General features: G+C 37.4%; 2 protein-coding genes across 3 annotated transcripts in view; one reads left to right on the forward strand and one right to left on the reverse strand.

The window, feature by feature from the left end:
• LOC128989736 (ankyrin repeat domain-containing protein 6-like) overlaps positions 1 to 15,654 on the forward strand; it is a 72,743-nt gene that overhangs the window by 34,102 nt on the left and 22,987 nt on the right. The window lies entirely within an intron of this gene.
• Positions 12,500 to 13,948, reverse strand: LOC128989737 (flotillin-2-like). The gene has a single exon (XM_054411762.1). The coding sequence runs from the start codon at positions 13,881 to 13,883 to the stop codon at positions 12,609 to 12,611; it is 1,275 nt and encodes a 424-aa protein (XP_054267737.1). The 5' UTR covers positions 13,884 to 13,948; the 3' UTR covers positions 12,500 to 12,608.

The following is a 15,654-nucleotide window of genomic DNA, read 5'->3' on the forward strand; positions in this document are numbered from 1 at the left end:
TTACAGTTTTGATAGATTTTTTAATTTTTTAGACATTTTTATTTTTAATGGGGATATTCCCATAAACCCCATAAAATAACGGAAAAATATTATTTTCCCAAAAATTGCCCGAACGATTTTGATAAAAAATTAGTATGTTATAGTCCTGTATATTCTGAACAAAATGGTACAAATCCCATTTCTGTAAAAATTACGGTTCAAAAGTTATTGTAAATTATGTCATTTTCCCATAAAACCCCCATAAAATAACAGAAAAATCGGATTTTCCCAAAAATGGCCCGAACGATTTTGATTAAAATTTAGCATGTTGTATTCCTTTAAATTGTGAACAAAATTGTACAAATCCCATTTGCGTATATTTACTCTCACCACTTACATATGATAAAGGTTTTTGACAAACTTATGGGAGAAAGTATGTGTCAGAATGCTGATACCGTTTATTTAAGATGGAGTCGCCACTTTGTGCGTATTTTAACCCAAATTAACAAATGATGTGAAGGATGAGTGTATGGTGAGTGGCGCGATCTTGTAGACTTGTTAGTAACTAAGGCAGAAATGTTCCTTAGACACAGGACCAATGTTGCTCCAAGGACCAAGATGAGTCTAAAGTTTTTGCTTTAATTTATTCTATTTAATTAATGTCCAGACTTTGATGGACAATTTATGCCGTTTACGAAATTATATTTGACTTAGAATGGGGTACAGATTTCAGATTTTGAAATGTCATTATAACTTATTTTATATGATCAACGTGGTTGAATCCCGAAGATTTCGTAATATGCATGAATTATATTGCAAATACGTAAACCTACATTATAAAAAAAATTCAAATTAAGTTAAATTCAATATAATATTGTTAAAGGAGGTTAATAGAATGTTCTCTCATATTAACTTTGCCAGCAACACAACAAAACGAAATTTGATAAAATAAAAATAACTGCAGATTGGCAAGACACGAAACGCGACCATCCCACCTTCGAGATGCCCCCGGGGTGAAAAACAAAAGAGGTTCCAAGGGCAACCTATTATTTTGAAACGATCGAACGGCGTGTGGGCTGAACGGTGAAATTACTATTAATTTCAGGGAAGAATTTGGGGCGCGAAGTGATGGCCTCGTTTTGTATTACTTTTTTCCATTTTTTGTCTTCTCAGCAAAACTTACTCTGTTCTTATCCTTTCGTGTACCAAAAAACTTCCCCAGGAGTATGACATGCTGTTTACGTAACGTTACCAAAATACGTGCTATTACAGCTCAGGCATAATTATTTGACTTCGGGCTTTTTTAATTGGTTGGAACTCATTCCACGTGAATATACTCCGTCTTCCGGAACCACTTTGACTATGTATATATAGTCGATTACTGATAACTGATATGCCGCATTTATTTTAGTATGGTTACTGAATAAACATTGTTGATAAATAATACCTCTTTAGGATGAAAACTCAGCTGTTTTCGACCTCGAATTCGATTTAAATGAAATGACCAGCTGATATTGAAAATTCTTCGAATTGGCGTAGTTTAATTGAATCTAATTTATAGGTCAAACTTAAAACATCTATTCTATATATATAATACGCTAAGCCGATTTTTGTGAACAGAACTCCTCCCTCATTTTTGGACCGATTTTGATGATTAAAGTGTCCAAAAAATTGCCCTGATCTGTAGTTTTGCAAAGTGTTTTTAGTTTTTTGATATCTTTATTAGTTTGGGCAAGATCTTCCATCAAAGTTGAGTTTTCTCCCATAAGATTAACATGGGGGAATCTAAATATTTAATTGGATACTTTGTCTCCACTAATTTGAGAGAACGGCTGGGCGTAGAAACTTGGTAGGGGTGTCCAAAGAAAGGTCTTTGTCTGTAGATGAGCTATCAAAAGGAAAACGAAGTAAATTCGCTTAGGGCTCTGCCCCAGAAGCCTTTAAAGATCCCTCCACAGATTTGTTTACATTTTGGCCATGTGTATAATTACTTTTTAATGAAACAGCTGTTAATTTTAAAACTGTACTTTAAACAACACACATTTATTGGGAGTTACTGAATAATCCAAAAGAAGTATTTGCAATGTTATTTTCTGATTTTAAAATTGATTTTCTTCTGTATCATGTCATGTGTTGCAATATGAAGTTCTATTACGAAATCAGTGGAAAATCCTTTGATCACAATAACTCTTACAATTATTTCTTATTAAACTATCTATTTTACGGGTTGGTGTCTGCGATTTTACACCTTTCCCTATATTTTATCATATTATTCTAGAGAGATAGGTTCATGAGATTATTGTCATACATGCTTTCAATCATTGGAAAAATCTTCAATTGTGTAATACAATACAAAATAATACAAGTGCAGAAGGGCACGGTGCCCATTTGAGCCGTGTCCATGTTTTGTTAAATTAATATTGGTTTACAGCAATTGGATAAAACATTTTACAATATTTATGTAGAAATATGTGCATGATTTAGAAAGTCATTAAGCTGGAAAACTGCAATATAATGCAGACTTTTCAGAGAGATTACTTCGATTCATTCAGCTTAGTGAAAACATAATATAGATATGTATACAAATAAGAACTTGAACACTTAGAGAGCCTTTGAATGTTATTAGTCTAACAAAAAGGGTTGTGCATGTTTACTATCGCTACTCAGCAACAAAAACCATTTAATTTATCTCTAAATTATATATTCTTAAAGTGCACTGAGCAGCAGCCTAAAAATCTATGTAACTTATAATATAGTTACAAAATGCTCAAACTCGCATTGTGACATTTATAATTCGGCTTATATTTCTCCAACAGAAAAATTCATCTGCATCAGAAGAATTTTATTGTGCCCTTACCGTTTCTAATAAAATAACATCCCAACACAGAAACCTTGCCTAAAATAGAACCTATCTTGACAGATTATTTGCAGTGGCCTATATTACGGACGTGGCCCACTGAGTTGGTAACATTATTGAAAATAACACGACATTTAGGCTGTAAAAATGGCCCAATGAGTAAATACTATTTAAGCAGCTACTGTCATGACAGAAAGGTCATATTCCTTTTAAACTAGATCACATCATCCTTTATAAGATACGTTGATTAACAATGCATGTAAACGTCATTATTTACGTAACAGCCAACTTACATTATTTTTTGCTTTCGTATTATTTGTTGCCAATGAAGGTGCACGACCGTATAAATGAGGAGGTCCCTAACAGTTCAAAAATAAAAGCCAACTTCACTTCAAGTATATTCCACTACACCTAACATTCCGTAGAGAGATTATATTGACAACTTTATGTAACTGATAAGGCTGAGACAACTAACTGACATCCCCCATGTCAAGGAATTCCAGCTTTCACAGTAACCCCACAACCAATTTCTCAAAACTGTTCTAGAGTATTATTCATTAGCACAGAAGTACTATATGAACTGACGCGACGTGACGAAGGAAAAATCAAACTTACACTGTAACGGATATACCTCCCTTTGAAGTTAGAACGTGTCTTCCCAACAAATAGATTTTTTTTTCAAATAAAATCATAGATTAATCTGTATTACACTGATGAAATCGCGGAAGTGTTTAACTACAAAAGATCCACCAATACGATTTTAATACTATTTGAAGGTTCTTCCAAAGGAAGAGATACCAGATAGCATACTAACAACTCCGATGACGTACAGTATGGGAAATATTTTATTCATTGAATGATAAACCATATTTGGTAACTGACGCAATTAATATAATTTTTTTACACAAATTAATCTTTAAACAATGCTAAATACTCAAAATATGTATAATATTTCACCCAATTTATCGCAGTTAGATGAATAAGCGTAAGCCTTGAAAGTAACCGTCGATTTCGACGGGTTTCACCTAGTTCCTATTATAGTTCGGCCGCTTAGAAAGCGACCTCCTCCAGCATTGGTTTAGCATTAGCGCGCAGGTCGTTTTCTAAGCGGCCGAACTATAGTTGGTGTTAAAACCACAAAACAGACCATGGATTAATGTTTAGGAAGAGGAATTGCATTGTTTTACCGTTTCAAGAAGTCAATCATATTCTTTTTTAATGCTCCATCGGTGACATATGAATGATGTAATCCAAAATAATCCACTCAAACTAAACATTAGTCCTTGATATCTTTCAAAAAAAAAAAACTTGTAAAACCAATCGTGAATAAACATACTTGTGTACGTTTTGTGGGGTCGTGACTAAGACTTAATACACGACTCGAAATGAACCCTTTTTTATTTACATCGCTTAGTGCATGTTGGTGGAGAAATAGGTGGATGCAACGCAGTTTGACGAGGTTTTAGATGAACATTGAACACACAATATAAATCCCGGTGAGAGGTTCGCAGAAAGCAGTAACGGGTAAGGCAGTAAATAAGCTGATGCATGTAATGTTCGTCATAACGAGTGTTTATGAATGTATAAGAACATTTGACAGACGGTCGGCGCGGTGCGACAGTGACTGGCTGAATATGCGCGGTTAATGTAGGAACTGATCACTATAGTAAGGGGATGGAAGAAAAGATAATAAATTCAACATGGAACACGTTTTGGGCACTTGGTGTAAAAATAACGTTTTTATGTAATAGTATATATGAGTATATATCGTACCTAGAAAGTTTTTGTGTAATAGTATATATGAGTATATATCGTACCTAGGGCTGAAAATGAGGTTTTGAACAAAGAAAATATTTAAGGGTACTTATGGGTGTTATGCTATTTGGACTTGATTGTAGCCTATAATGTTGATTTTTCCTTAACAATATACATCAAAATCAAATTGCAAATACCCTCGCCGCAGCAATCCTGCAGACTAAGTAAATTTTCTTTTGCCTGGTTTGATTTTCAGTTAAATTTATTTAATTGACATTAGGTTTAACGAGTACCTAGGCTTGCTGCTTCAAGGAGGGTAGTAAAATGTATTTTTAGTCAAATATTAATAGCTCTGTACAAAATAAATAAATTTGCAAAGTTTGGTCAGAATATATAGCCTACATAAACAAGCAATCTGCAAGAGTTTACTTATTCTTCATAAGAATAACATGGGAGTTTAAAATTTACAGTTTATTAAAGCTTTTTGTAACCAATAACAGTTCAAAAACACTTATATATACTAAATAATTGTTTTTTAAACTCTTCAAAATGGTTTTGAGCTCTTCAAAATGGTTTTGAGTGAAATTGGGAAAGATTTTTGTTTTTGATGGTCAAAAATGAGGAAAACCTATTTTTACACATAAAACCCCGTTCTCATAGCCCGATTATGCTGGTTCGTGAACTCGTTCGAATAAATGTAGGGCAAATTTTATCACAATCGGATCGTTTTAGCCCGAGCTGTCGTTCTAACGGACATACTGTGCGGTATATTAATTTGAACGGCTGTTGTTTTTGGTCTCTGGGGACATCAAAACGAAAAAGTAAATCGGTCCAGGGTCCAGGTCTTACCATGAGACCTACGGTAATAGCTTAATCCGGGAAATTCTCTAATATTCCCTATATGGGAAATTCTCTAAAAGAGCAAATTAGTACTTTTCTCTTAGGTTAAAATTAAGTCCAATTTTAAAACGAAATAACACTCTCGAAAGAGTTGCTGACGAAACAGAAGGTTGGAGACTCAGCAAACCCAGAGATGTTAATTGCTGATTGAAACTCTAATGGAGACTCTAATGCGCTGCTCCAGAATCTCTAATTTGTATGAAAGTGGGTGACTGTGCAAAGTAGTCCCAACTTGTAGGTCACAGTGTATTGCATGACTCGCACCTATTGGGCGAACCATCATTGTAATTAGGTACCAGGTTGGGGTATTAATAAGGTTTCAGTATGATTAGTAATCTACAAAACCACCATTGTTGGGTTCGATAAATTAAATTAAGATCATACACTCAATGAAGTTGCTACCGCCACCAGACTAATTTTCTACAGCCTCTTCCTAGAAGTACTAGAAGCATTGGTCTAGTATTAGAAGCATTGACTATACATAGTGTTCTAAATCAAATTATAGTTCTATTGTAGATAATGTCAGGATATCTAAACGTTCACAGTTGCTTAAGCTTAGTGACAATCAATCTATATTTAGAGTAGTTTGTGGATGAATAATTACTTAAATCTCTGCATGTTTTGCTTACATTTTAACAAAATACATTGGTGGGGTTCTGGCCTAATTTTGCATCAGTTCGCACCTATCTTGAAGGTAAACATGAAAATATAAAATAACAATTCTCTGATTTTAAAGATTTGTAACAAATTAAATAGATTCACTTAAGAGTACCTTCACTAAATCTGAATCAGTGAAGATAATTTTGCCTATTTAATTTGTATTATTCGCTGTGAAAATGAGTTTAATAACTTTTTAACATTATACCTGTCGCGATTAGGTAGCCAAAACCTTGGGACCTGTAAAGACATTAGCAAAATATTAAACACTAGCTGTACCCGCAGGGCTTTGCTCCGTTTTACTTCATAAGTGAGCTAGTTCGCATACCTTAATCACGTCCTGGTTGAAGTTCTTCGCTACGCTCACTCACCTTTAGGTTGGAGCTCGTTCGCTGCGCTCACTTGCCTTCAGGTTAGCTCGTTCGCGACGCTAACTCGCCTCCAGGTTGAAGTTTGTTCGCTACGCTCACTCACGAGAGTACCAGCGTTAGTTTTGACGCGTTTTCATTGGTGAAACCAGATTTCTTTAACTGTGGTTTAAATCATCGGTTAGTTTTAACCGAAGTTGAACTAAACCATCGTTGCGAGAATTTGGTGAAATCGGGCCTTAGACGAACAGTACACATTACTTTAAGGTTACTGTTGTCTGTGCTCTTGGGCTGAACTGTGTCTTCATTAGAAGTCTCACTCGAAAAGCCAAAAAATGTCCAATATTTACTCGGAACACAAGGTCGACAGATTTTCACAACCTGTAACTAATTCCTCTTGTCGACGGTGTGACGACGTGGGTGGTATGATCCCTAGACCCGACATCCGCCAGGCGCGAGCTAGGTTGGGGAAACATGAGATCAACACCTTCCAGAAGCCGAGAGTCCTGGCCATAGTGTCGATGTCAGGACAAAAACTAGGACAAAGGATCTTCCAAGTGACCCAGTGACTCCTCACATTACGTCTTTGTCAAGTTCTACATACTGAGTTGAAGTTGAAAGGCTGAAGAGGAGAAAGTTCTAGAACAGCATAAGGTGGTTGAAACCATTAAAAACTTCATGATTGCATTAAGTATTTCCGAAGTTTTGCGTTAGCTTGTTGGTAAAAGGTTTTAGCTTGGTAGTTTAAGCTCTGTGTTTTAAACTGCTGACCTATACAAGGCTGACGAGGATAAAGTCTTAGAATAGCCACATTGGGCTCGTCGTCCACTGAAATTGAAAAAAATCTCCATGAGTATGTAAGTTAGTGGGTTATTGTACCAATCAAATATTCTGGAAAATTGTGTTTTTTTTTCGGTATCATCATAAAAAGTTCATTGAATTGAAAATATGAATTCATCTTTTGCAAACCATTGCTTGTCTTGTCCGTAGCTTCTACTAAAAAAGTAGGCCTAAGGGACTGATTTCCTTTTTGAAAGTTTAAGTTATACTTGTAATGAAGCAAAATTAAAGTGTATATTGTTAAATAATTGAGGAAAAAGATTCAACATCTCAAGTTTCAGCCTTTCAGGGAAAAGGGAAATTTTAAGAGGGCTTTTCACTTTTTAATTGTAGTGGGCATATATATTTTATACTGAATTTGTATGACTTAGCATAAACAATTTTTATGCATGTTTAGGTTCCTAAAAGTGTCGGCTAAATTGTTTATCATCATAAAAATACAAAATTCTTATCTTAAGCAACAGCTCTAAATCGCGTTTCAAGACGTAATCGGAACCTCTTAGAGAAAATTAAATATCTGAACTATAATAACTAGGCCTACGTGTTGGTAATATAATAGCAGGGAGTAAATTATTTGCAAGGTTGCAAATACTTCGTTTAATTTGGCTCAAGATCGAGTCAATCAAAAACATCCTCGCTATTGGGTAACGCTAATTTTCTGTCCTTGGGTCAAAGACTAAATAGAGCAATCCGATCTGGGAGAGGCGAAAGAAGATAATCGGTGGCTATTATAGGAAATATTACTACGGTACTGCAAATTGTGCTGTAATTGCTGCCTGAACGGCTCAGGACCGATCTCATATGAAAGTGGCGTGATTACTAATGTTATGATTGCTGGGACGGTCTACTTGTACTGAATCGAAGCAGTTAAAAATGAAACGTGAAAGTAGGAAGCGATAAAGATTTACGATTGTTATTAGAATTAAATTTAAAGAAAGTTAAATATTAAATGTTGACAAGTAAATACACTTTCTAGATTTAAGAGACCCAATTATAGCCTAGCGATAGTTTTGGGGTGCAGGGCCGAGTGCCAGTTGCCTAAAAACTTTGACCAGGGTCATTTTACAGCCTGGGGCTTGGCGGTGCGAGTGCCAGCCAGGTATCAGTGACCGGTTCCACGGTGCAGCTGACATGGAGGTGGAAAGTGTTTTAATTGCCATATTGTCATTGTGTTTTAATCTATCGGACATTTCGCAACGTTTGAACCAAAATTATATTTCTAGTCGATGGATTTATAACTACCCCAATCTCCAAGCCTTTATCATTCAAAAGTTATTTTAGCAGCTTTGGAGAATATACCAAGCAAAAACAGGTGTATTAGCTTGTAAAGTAATACATTTGCAAATAGAATCTTATACAATAGTATACGTATACGTACCACGTTACTAGTCCTAAAAATAGCCACTTAATAAAACAATAGGCACTCCCTCTCCTTCAATATAAAATCTGTACAAATTCTCATATTCCCACCGACTGAATGACTAACCATCGTTACTCTTAACCTCTAGGTTATATTTGTGTTTATAACCACTCATTGCCAAATTTAATCAGCTGGTTGGTGTCCGGTAAAAACTCATTTCTGTATAGTTGTAGTACCTTTGACTATTAATACATAGTCAATGGTAGTACGTAATAAAACCCATTCTGATTAAACTGGCAGCAAACAGTTTTTTTTTCTGGACTAAATCCTTGCGTGGGAAGTTAGTGTACTCGATAGAAAGATTTGAATACAGTTAGTTCTTCTTTGTTCTTCCCAACCAACAGATTTCCTTATTTCGACCCACTGTGTAATCAATGTTCTGCTCTTTGTTCTTCCAGATGACACGCGCTTTTGCGATTTCTAATTATATCACAAATGAGATTCTGGGGCGTGTCGTCCTGGGCAGACAAAAAGTTAGTTTTTCAACAGCGTGGAGGATGCGCTGTTGTGACAACGCGCGCGTGACGTCAGGTACGACCCGGTCACGTGCTGCGTTCACGGACCTCCAAACACAAAACCAATCACCGCCATTCACATTACCATTCTGTGGTCGATGACTATTCATCGTCCGCCGTTTGGCACGAAGGGCTTGTGTCCGTTGAATAATGTTTGTTTTCAGCCATTGTTCTTTCCGATCAACCCATCAAGGTTCTGAATTTGTCCTCATTCAATTCGTTTTATGATTCAAACTGATCTTTTGACAATGCCAAATTCTTGTGTTGGTTTTGTAAAATGAATAAGAATCAAGGTTTCACCAAAAAGTGTATTTTTTACTAAATATATTTATACTCACGAGAAGTATACATAACTTTCCAAGGTCAACGTTGTAGGTCGTTAGCAAATACTCACTTTCGCTTTTATTAATAAGCTAAACACTTAAAGTAATAACTTTCAACTGAAATTACAAATTGTAGCATAGTTAATAATCCCATGCAGTATCTTATAATGGACATTTAAGAGGGAGAAAACAATTTCAACGGTAGCTCACTGTCACTCTGAGTGGCTGAATCATAAAGGTTCTCTTTGAGAAAAACTAGTCTAGTTACATATGGTCCATAATAAAGATGAAACGTCTACTTAAGTAAACAAAGACTATTGCAGTAATGATGTCTTTGTCATTAAAGCAAGATACCAACAGATCCAGTTTAGATGTTCCTTTCCCTGGATCATCCTTGTCGAACACAAGCTAGTCTGTCTTCCTGGCCATTCCACGGACTGTTGGGTAATACAAGACGTTTCTCTTGTTCCTTTCCCCCAGGCCTTGTCTCAGAAGTGAGAGTTTAATGAGGTTGGTGGGCGTTGTAGGTCGCTCCAAGGAGGTATTATTTTAATATCAAATGACAGACGTTTAGCCTTTACACGCCAAGAAAGTGTGAGGAAATTAGAATTGTCTATTACAATTCTACCCTTTTTGACTAATTCTGACAACCCAGTAATTAGGCTTTTTCACAATTTGTTTGCATCCTGCACGATCTTTTCTGTTGAAGCATAGCAAAACAAGACAGGTGGAATAATGGAGAATTTGTTTGACGTCACAAGCGATCATTAAATACTTATTATAAGGAAAGATAGCCACCATTTCGGTACTTACGTACTACTATACCGACCACACCTAACCAACTTAACATATAACCTAACCTTGTAAGGGTGGTTAGGTTAGGAAGACTTTGTTATTTAAAAGAAAATTCAAAACTTATTTGGAAGTCGATTTATCGGTGTAGTCGGTATACGTGTACCCAAATGTCTTTCAATACTATCACTCTGGTTTTGAACCACAATATTCCGGATGCATATTCAAAACAGTAAATCCGATCCAAATCAATCATTCCAATTGACTAACCCATTAACATGACTATAAAATCAATTCCGAAAGCTCAACTGCTCGTGGATCGAACGATAACTCGCCTTTCTAATTTAAATCCCGACACGAAGTATTCAATTTATTTTAATGAACAATTGTTTAATGGAATTAGCATGATTCTGTATGTGCATGATTTGAATAGTGGTTGGAGTGTTCCGGTCCCACACGCTCCACGTTCGCCATACAATGACCTCGGGCTTTTCTCATGGACTTGTCTGCATCTACTCGCTCAGTCGCTCCTCCCCTCGCATTCTTGTCCACTCATTCTTCCTAAAGTCATTGGCAATACAGCTAACGCTCCGTTACACGAAAAGTTGCATGAAAGATTCTTGCTGTTTTCTTTTTGAAGAGTTTTGCCAATTGGTAATATCAGATATTGTAATTGAAACTGCAATAACAATGGGAGTTGAAATTCAAATTGCAATGGGTTGCCAAAAGGTTTTAGTACTCTCCTTCAAATCTGGAGATTGCTGGTTCAATTCGATGCGGATTCGATTTTGGAACCAGATGCCATTTATCATCAGGCAATCTGTGAACGGTGCTATCTTACAAAATAATAATAATATACCCGATAAACACACCTCTAGAGATAACTTAAGCATTGGCGCAGACGCACGCAGGAATCTTGTTCAATTAGATGCAAACCAGTGTCTTATTTGTTCTGGGGGAGGGAAAGGTCGTCCTACAATAACAAAGTTAATATAACGTTTAAAACATGATTTTTTGATGTCTAAAAGCAGTAATTATGTTTAAAACCTACTTATTTGTCGCTAAAATCAGTTTGAAACATTAGAGAGCATATTGAGTCTTAAATTTAGGTTCTCTCAGGGGGGTATGCATGGCTCCCTACTACCCCACTTCCCGCACTTGACTTTAAATTTTCAAAGTCAATGGTAAAACCATCAGGGAGTTACTAGTAGGTGACAAAGACTTGGCGACAAAACTTATTTTATTCGATAAAACACCAGTTGTTAAGTGCGTCTGCATGAGTATTGCTAATCTCTCACCTTATCTCACTTGAGCAGATTAATCTGAGTAACGGTGGACCTCCAAATGTCAAGGGCATTACCAGGTTCAGAGGCAGATTTTCTTATTGCCGACCTTTCTGACGCCGTTCACATTGCTTGGGAGCTCGCACGAGATACAAGATGGCGGTGCATTAAGTGCGATCACGTAGAGTGTTGGAAGATGGTTCAGTCGTAAACGAGGGGTGGAGGTGTGAGAACGAGGAGAGAAAGTAATGGTATCGTAAAATGTAGTTTAAATGGTACTACTTAATATTCACCTTAACGACCTGATAGTAACGGCAATAAGTATGGCATAAGCAATGTCAATAGATAGAATTAAATAGTCTCGGTGTATAATACACACTGTGCTTCCGCGGGTAGGCTTACATTATTGAATCTGCGTTCTCCGGTTCGTTGTGAACACTTGCCAAAGACAAACTTTGTACTGATTTTATGATGATATTAAGATAAGTGTGTCGAAATGCGTTATAAAAATGGGGCAAAGGGTTACAAAGTAGATTAATGTATTAAAGGATTGTGTATTTATTAGATCGATTGTTTGATACAAACTATTTACAAAAAATGTCCCCATCTTGTAACATGTTTATTAATCTTTGTAGCAAAATGCATGTAATCACATGAAAAAATATTAATCCAATCTAAATTTTACATGATTATAAAAAAGTATTTATAGCTTTTAATGTGGGACCTTAATTTCGATAGTTAGGCCTAGTTTCGTTAGTAAGTTTAGAAGAGGAATAAACCGTCACCGAGCATAAACATCCAAATTGAGTTTATAATTAACAAATATGATGGAAAATAGTCAAAAGTAAAACTACCATAGTGATATTGATGGCGTTGAAGATGTTTTACAACCCTTTCGGATTTCAATTTACAAACTACACTATTTCGCCCCAGGAACTTTACTGAGCACTTTAGAGAGGTCGACACCAGTAAGTGCCTGTACGGCGGGTGGGACTTGGCTGACCAGTCGGTTGATATCTCCGGATATTTGATCGTTGCCTCCCAACAGGACGATCTCCTCAGTCTTGGCCAGGGGCGCGGTCACTTCTGCTGCTATCTTCGGCAGCACCTCCAACACCATGGAGGCGATGGCTGCTTCACCGTACTGTGTGTATACCTGGGCCTTCATCCTCATCCTACCTGCCACTGCTTTCCCAACACTCTCCAAAGCCTCAGCCTCCGCCTTCCCTATCAGCTTGATCTTCTCCCCTTCTGCCTTAGCCTCTTCTACACCTTGTGTCTTCTTGCCCTGGGCGATGGCCTGGACCTTGTAGCTCTCCGCCTCCACGGGAAGTCTCACCGTAGCCTTCAATTCTCTCTCCTTTCTCTGCACCTCTTGTTGTTCAATTTCTATCTGCTTCTTCCTTTCTACAATTTCAATTTGAATCTCTTCATTTCTGATCTGCTGGCATACCTTGGCAGCTTGCAGTTCATAGGCTAGTTGTGCTTGAGCTTTGGCAGTGTTGATTTCTATATCGAAATTCGCTTTTTGCAGTTTGTAAAGCCTCGCGTTGTTTTCTATCTTGGAGTCGGTGAGGTACTTCACGTCCATCGCTGCCTTTTCACACTCCGCCTCTCTAATGCCAGCGTCCCTGTTGGCTTGGGCGACTCCTGCGGCGGCGTCACGCTTCACCTCGGCGATCCGAGCCTTCCCGAGTGACGTCAGATAGCCTTCCTCATCGGTTATGTCCTTGATAGTGAAGGACAATATCTCGATCCCCATTCCGCCTACGTCTGGCGATGCTACTTCTCGCACCAGCGCGGCGAACTGTTCCCGGTCTTTGTACACCTCCTCCACCGTCAGAGTACCGAGGATCGCCCTCAGATGCCCCTCGAGGGTATGCAGCACAGTGGACTTGATCTCTCTCATACTCTTGCCCAGGAATTGCTCTGAGGCGACTTTGAGCAGTTCCTCGTCCTTCATGATCTTGCACTGGGCCACTCCGGTCACAGTCAACGCCACTCCCAGTGATGTTTCGACCATTTCGCTGACAGGGGTCAACGTCATGACCTCTAGAGGGAGATACTGAACATCAGTCACCAACCACCATGCCCACGCCCATCCTCCCACGATAAACGACTTCTTGGTAGACCCGCAGCAGCCGCCTGACACTATCAGAGCCCTGTTTGGCCCAACCGTGTAAATATTTCCCATTGCCCAGTGGAGTGATTTTCTAAGGTCGATTTTAAACTTCTTGTGTATCTCACCTGAGTAACAAACACTACGTGTTTTTTAAGAAAATGTATACCTTCCAAAAAATTACGTATAGTTATCAACATAAAATGTTTTCAGTTTACAACGCCTAAACTTATAAACAATACCATCTGTTTAAACGTTTAAAAAGAATCGATAGCGGGTTTGTAAAGTTGTCGAATATCCTTATAATATAATTCGTGAAGGCGATTTCTACGAAACACTACTCCTCCGTTAATAATGGACGGATTTTTACAAACGATGTGACAAAATTAAGTATTTTTTGTGTGGACGCGCCCTTTCACCAATTCCTGTAATAAAAGTCCTCGGGCTTTGCCCCACATGCCATCAAAATCCCAATGTATTTCTTATGATGAAAAGATTTTGTTTACTTAAACAGACGAATGACTTATCTATCCTAAATTTACGTGATTATTTTTAAGTTTTGTTGCCATTTTTTAATGAATCAATTAGTAACTAGATCGGGGTTTATTTAAAACAATGAAAGTCGAATATGGTTTTTGTTATAGGAATAACCAAAGTTTATAAAATGGTTTGTGCATATTGTTCTAGAAACATGTAACTTTTCGTCCAAAGTTATTAATGCAGTCCAGATCGTATGGGTCACCGTATGAATAATAATATCCTATGAATAGTATGCCTACTCTCAAACATGTCAACAATTGGCTGTTTATCCAGTATGTGATAGCAACGACGCCCGGTTGGTCTGTATGTTTTGTACATTATTATTCAGAGCCTGGTCCACGAAACCTGTAATTTCGTACATTCACTCATCCTACTCTTGTTAATTTCTGGACGAAATAACTTCTTACGGCACCTGGTTAAGTATTTTAAAACAATCACATTTCTTACATTGAGCTTATCGTTGTGTAAAAAAGGTTCTTGGGGATGGACGTATGCGTTCACTTCTATTGTGTTCGGTTTTGTTGTAGAATGTAAATGAGCAAAGATCCGGGAGAGTCGTGGTTTATGTGGAGTGGTTTGTTGCGTTGTTCTGCAGACCAATATAACCCACGCTGCAGGAGCAGGACTCTGGTGAACTACCTACTAGCTCAGTACGAGCCTCATGGACAAAGGCTGAAGGATATGTATGTAAATGCCATTGTATTCTCATTACACAAGACTTTATGGGCTATATGACTTGAAATACGTAGCATTCTTTTCTTAATTGGTTGTTTGAAGTACGGATTGACCATAACAAGTAGGCCTATTGATTGGTCATAGAGACATAGTATAAGGATCCATAGTGGTTATTAACTCATAAACTCATCGTGGCCGCGATAGCAAACTCGAAAAGACATAATGTACTAGTTTAAAAATATTTGTAACATGTTCAGTTGTAACAGATTGCCTCAGAGCAGATATGGTGTGTCCATCGTATCTCTTCTAATGTATTCCTTCGAACACAAGTAGCCTACAAGCTGGTATACTAAATTTAAAATGCAAACTCATCCCAAAAAAGGAAGTAAATCACTGTTGAGACGGCTAAAACCCTGAGAGCCACCATGCTTTTGGCAACAAATCTGGGTAGCCAAACAGTGTTTATCATCACATCTGAAGACTACTCGATATCGAGCAAAGTCGATGCTAAACCCGGATACCATTTAATGTGTTATCATTAATTAATTAATGATGACAAGACCATCGTTTGGACAGATGCCCACTGCAGAAACACACACTAAAACAATATATTTCTATATATTTAATTACG

Source organism: Macrosteles quadrilineatus, unplaced genomic scaffold (assembly GCF_028750875.1).
Source record: "Macrosteles quadrilineatus isolate MER2022 unplaced genomic scaffold, UCM_ALF_1.0 Scaffold_3__2_contigs__length_128488019, whole genome shotgun sequence".
Taxonomy (NCBI): Eukaryota; Metazoa; Arthropoda; class Insecta; order Hemiptera; family Cicadellidae; genus Macrosteles; species Macrosteles quadrilineatus.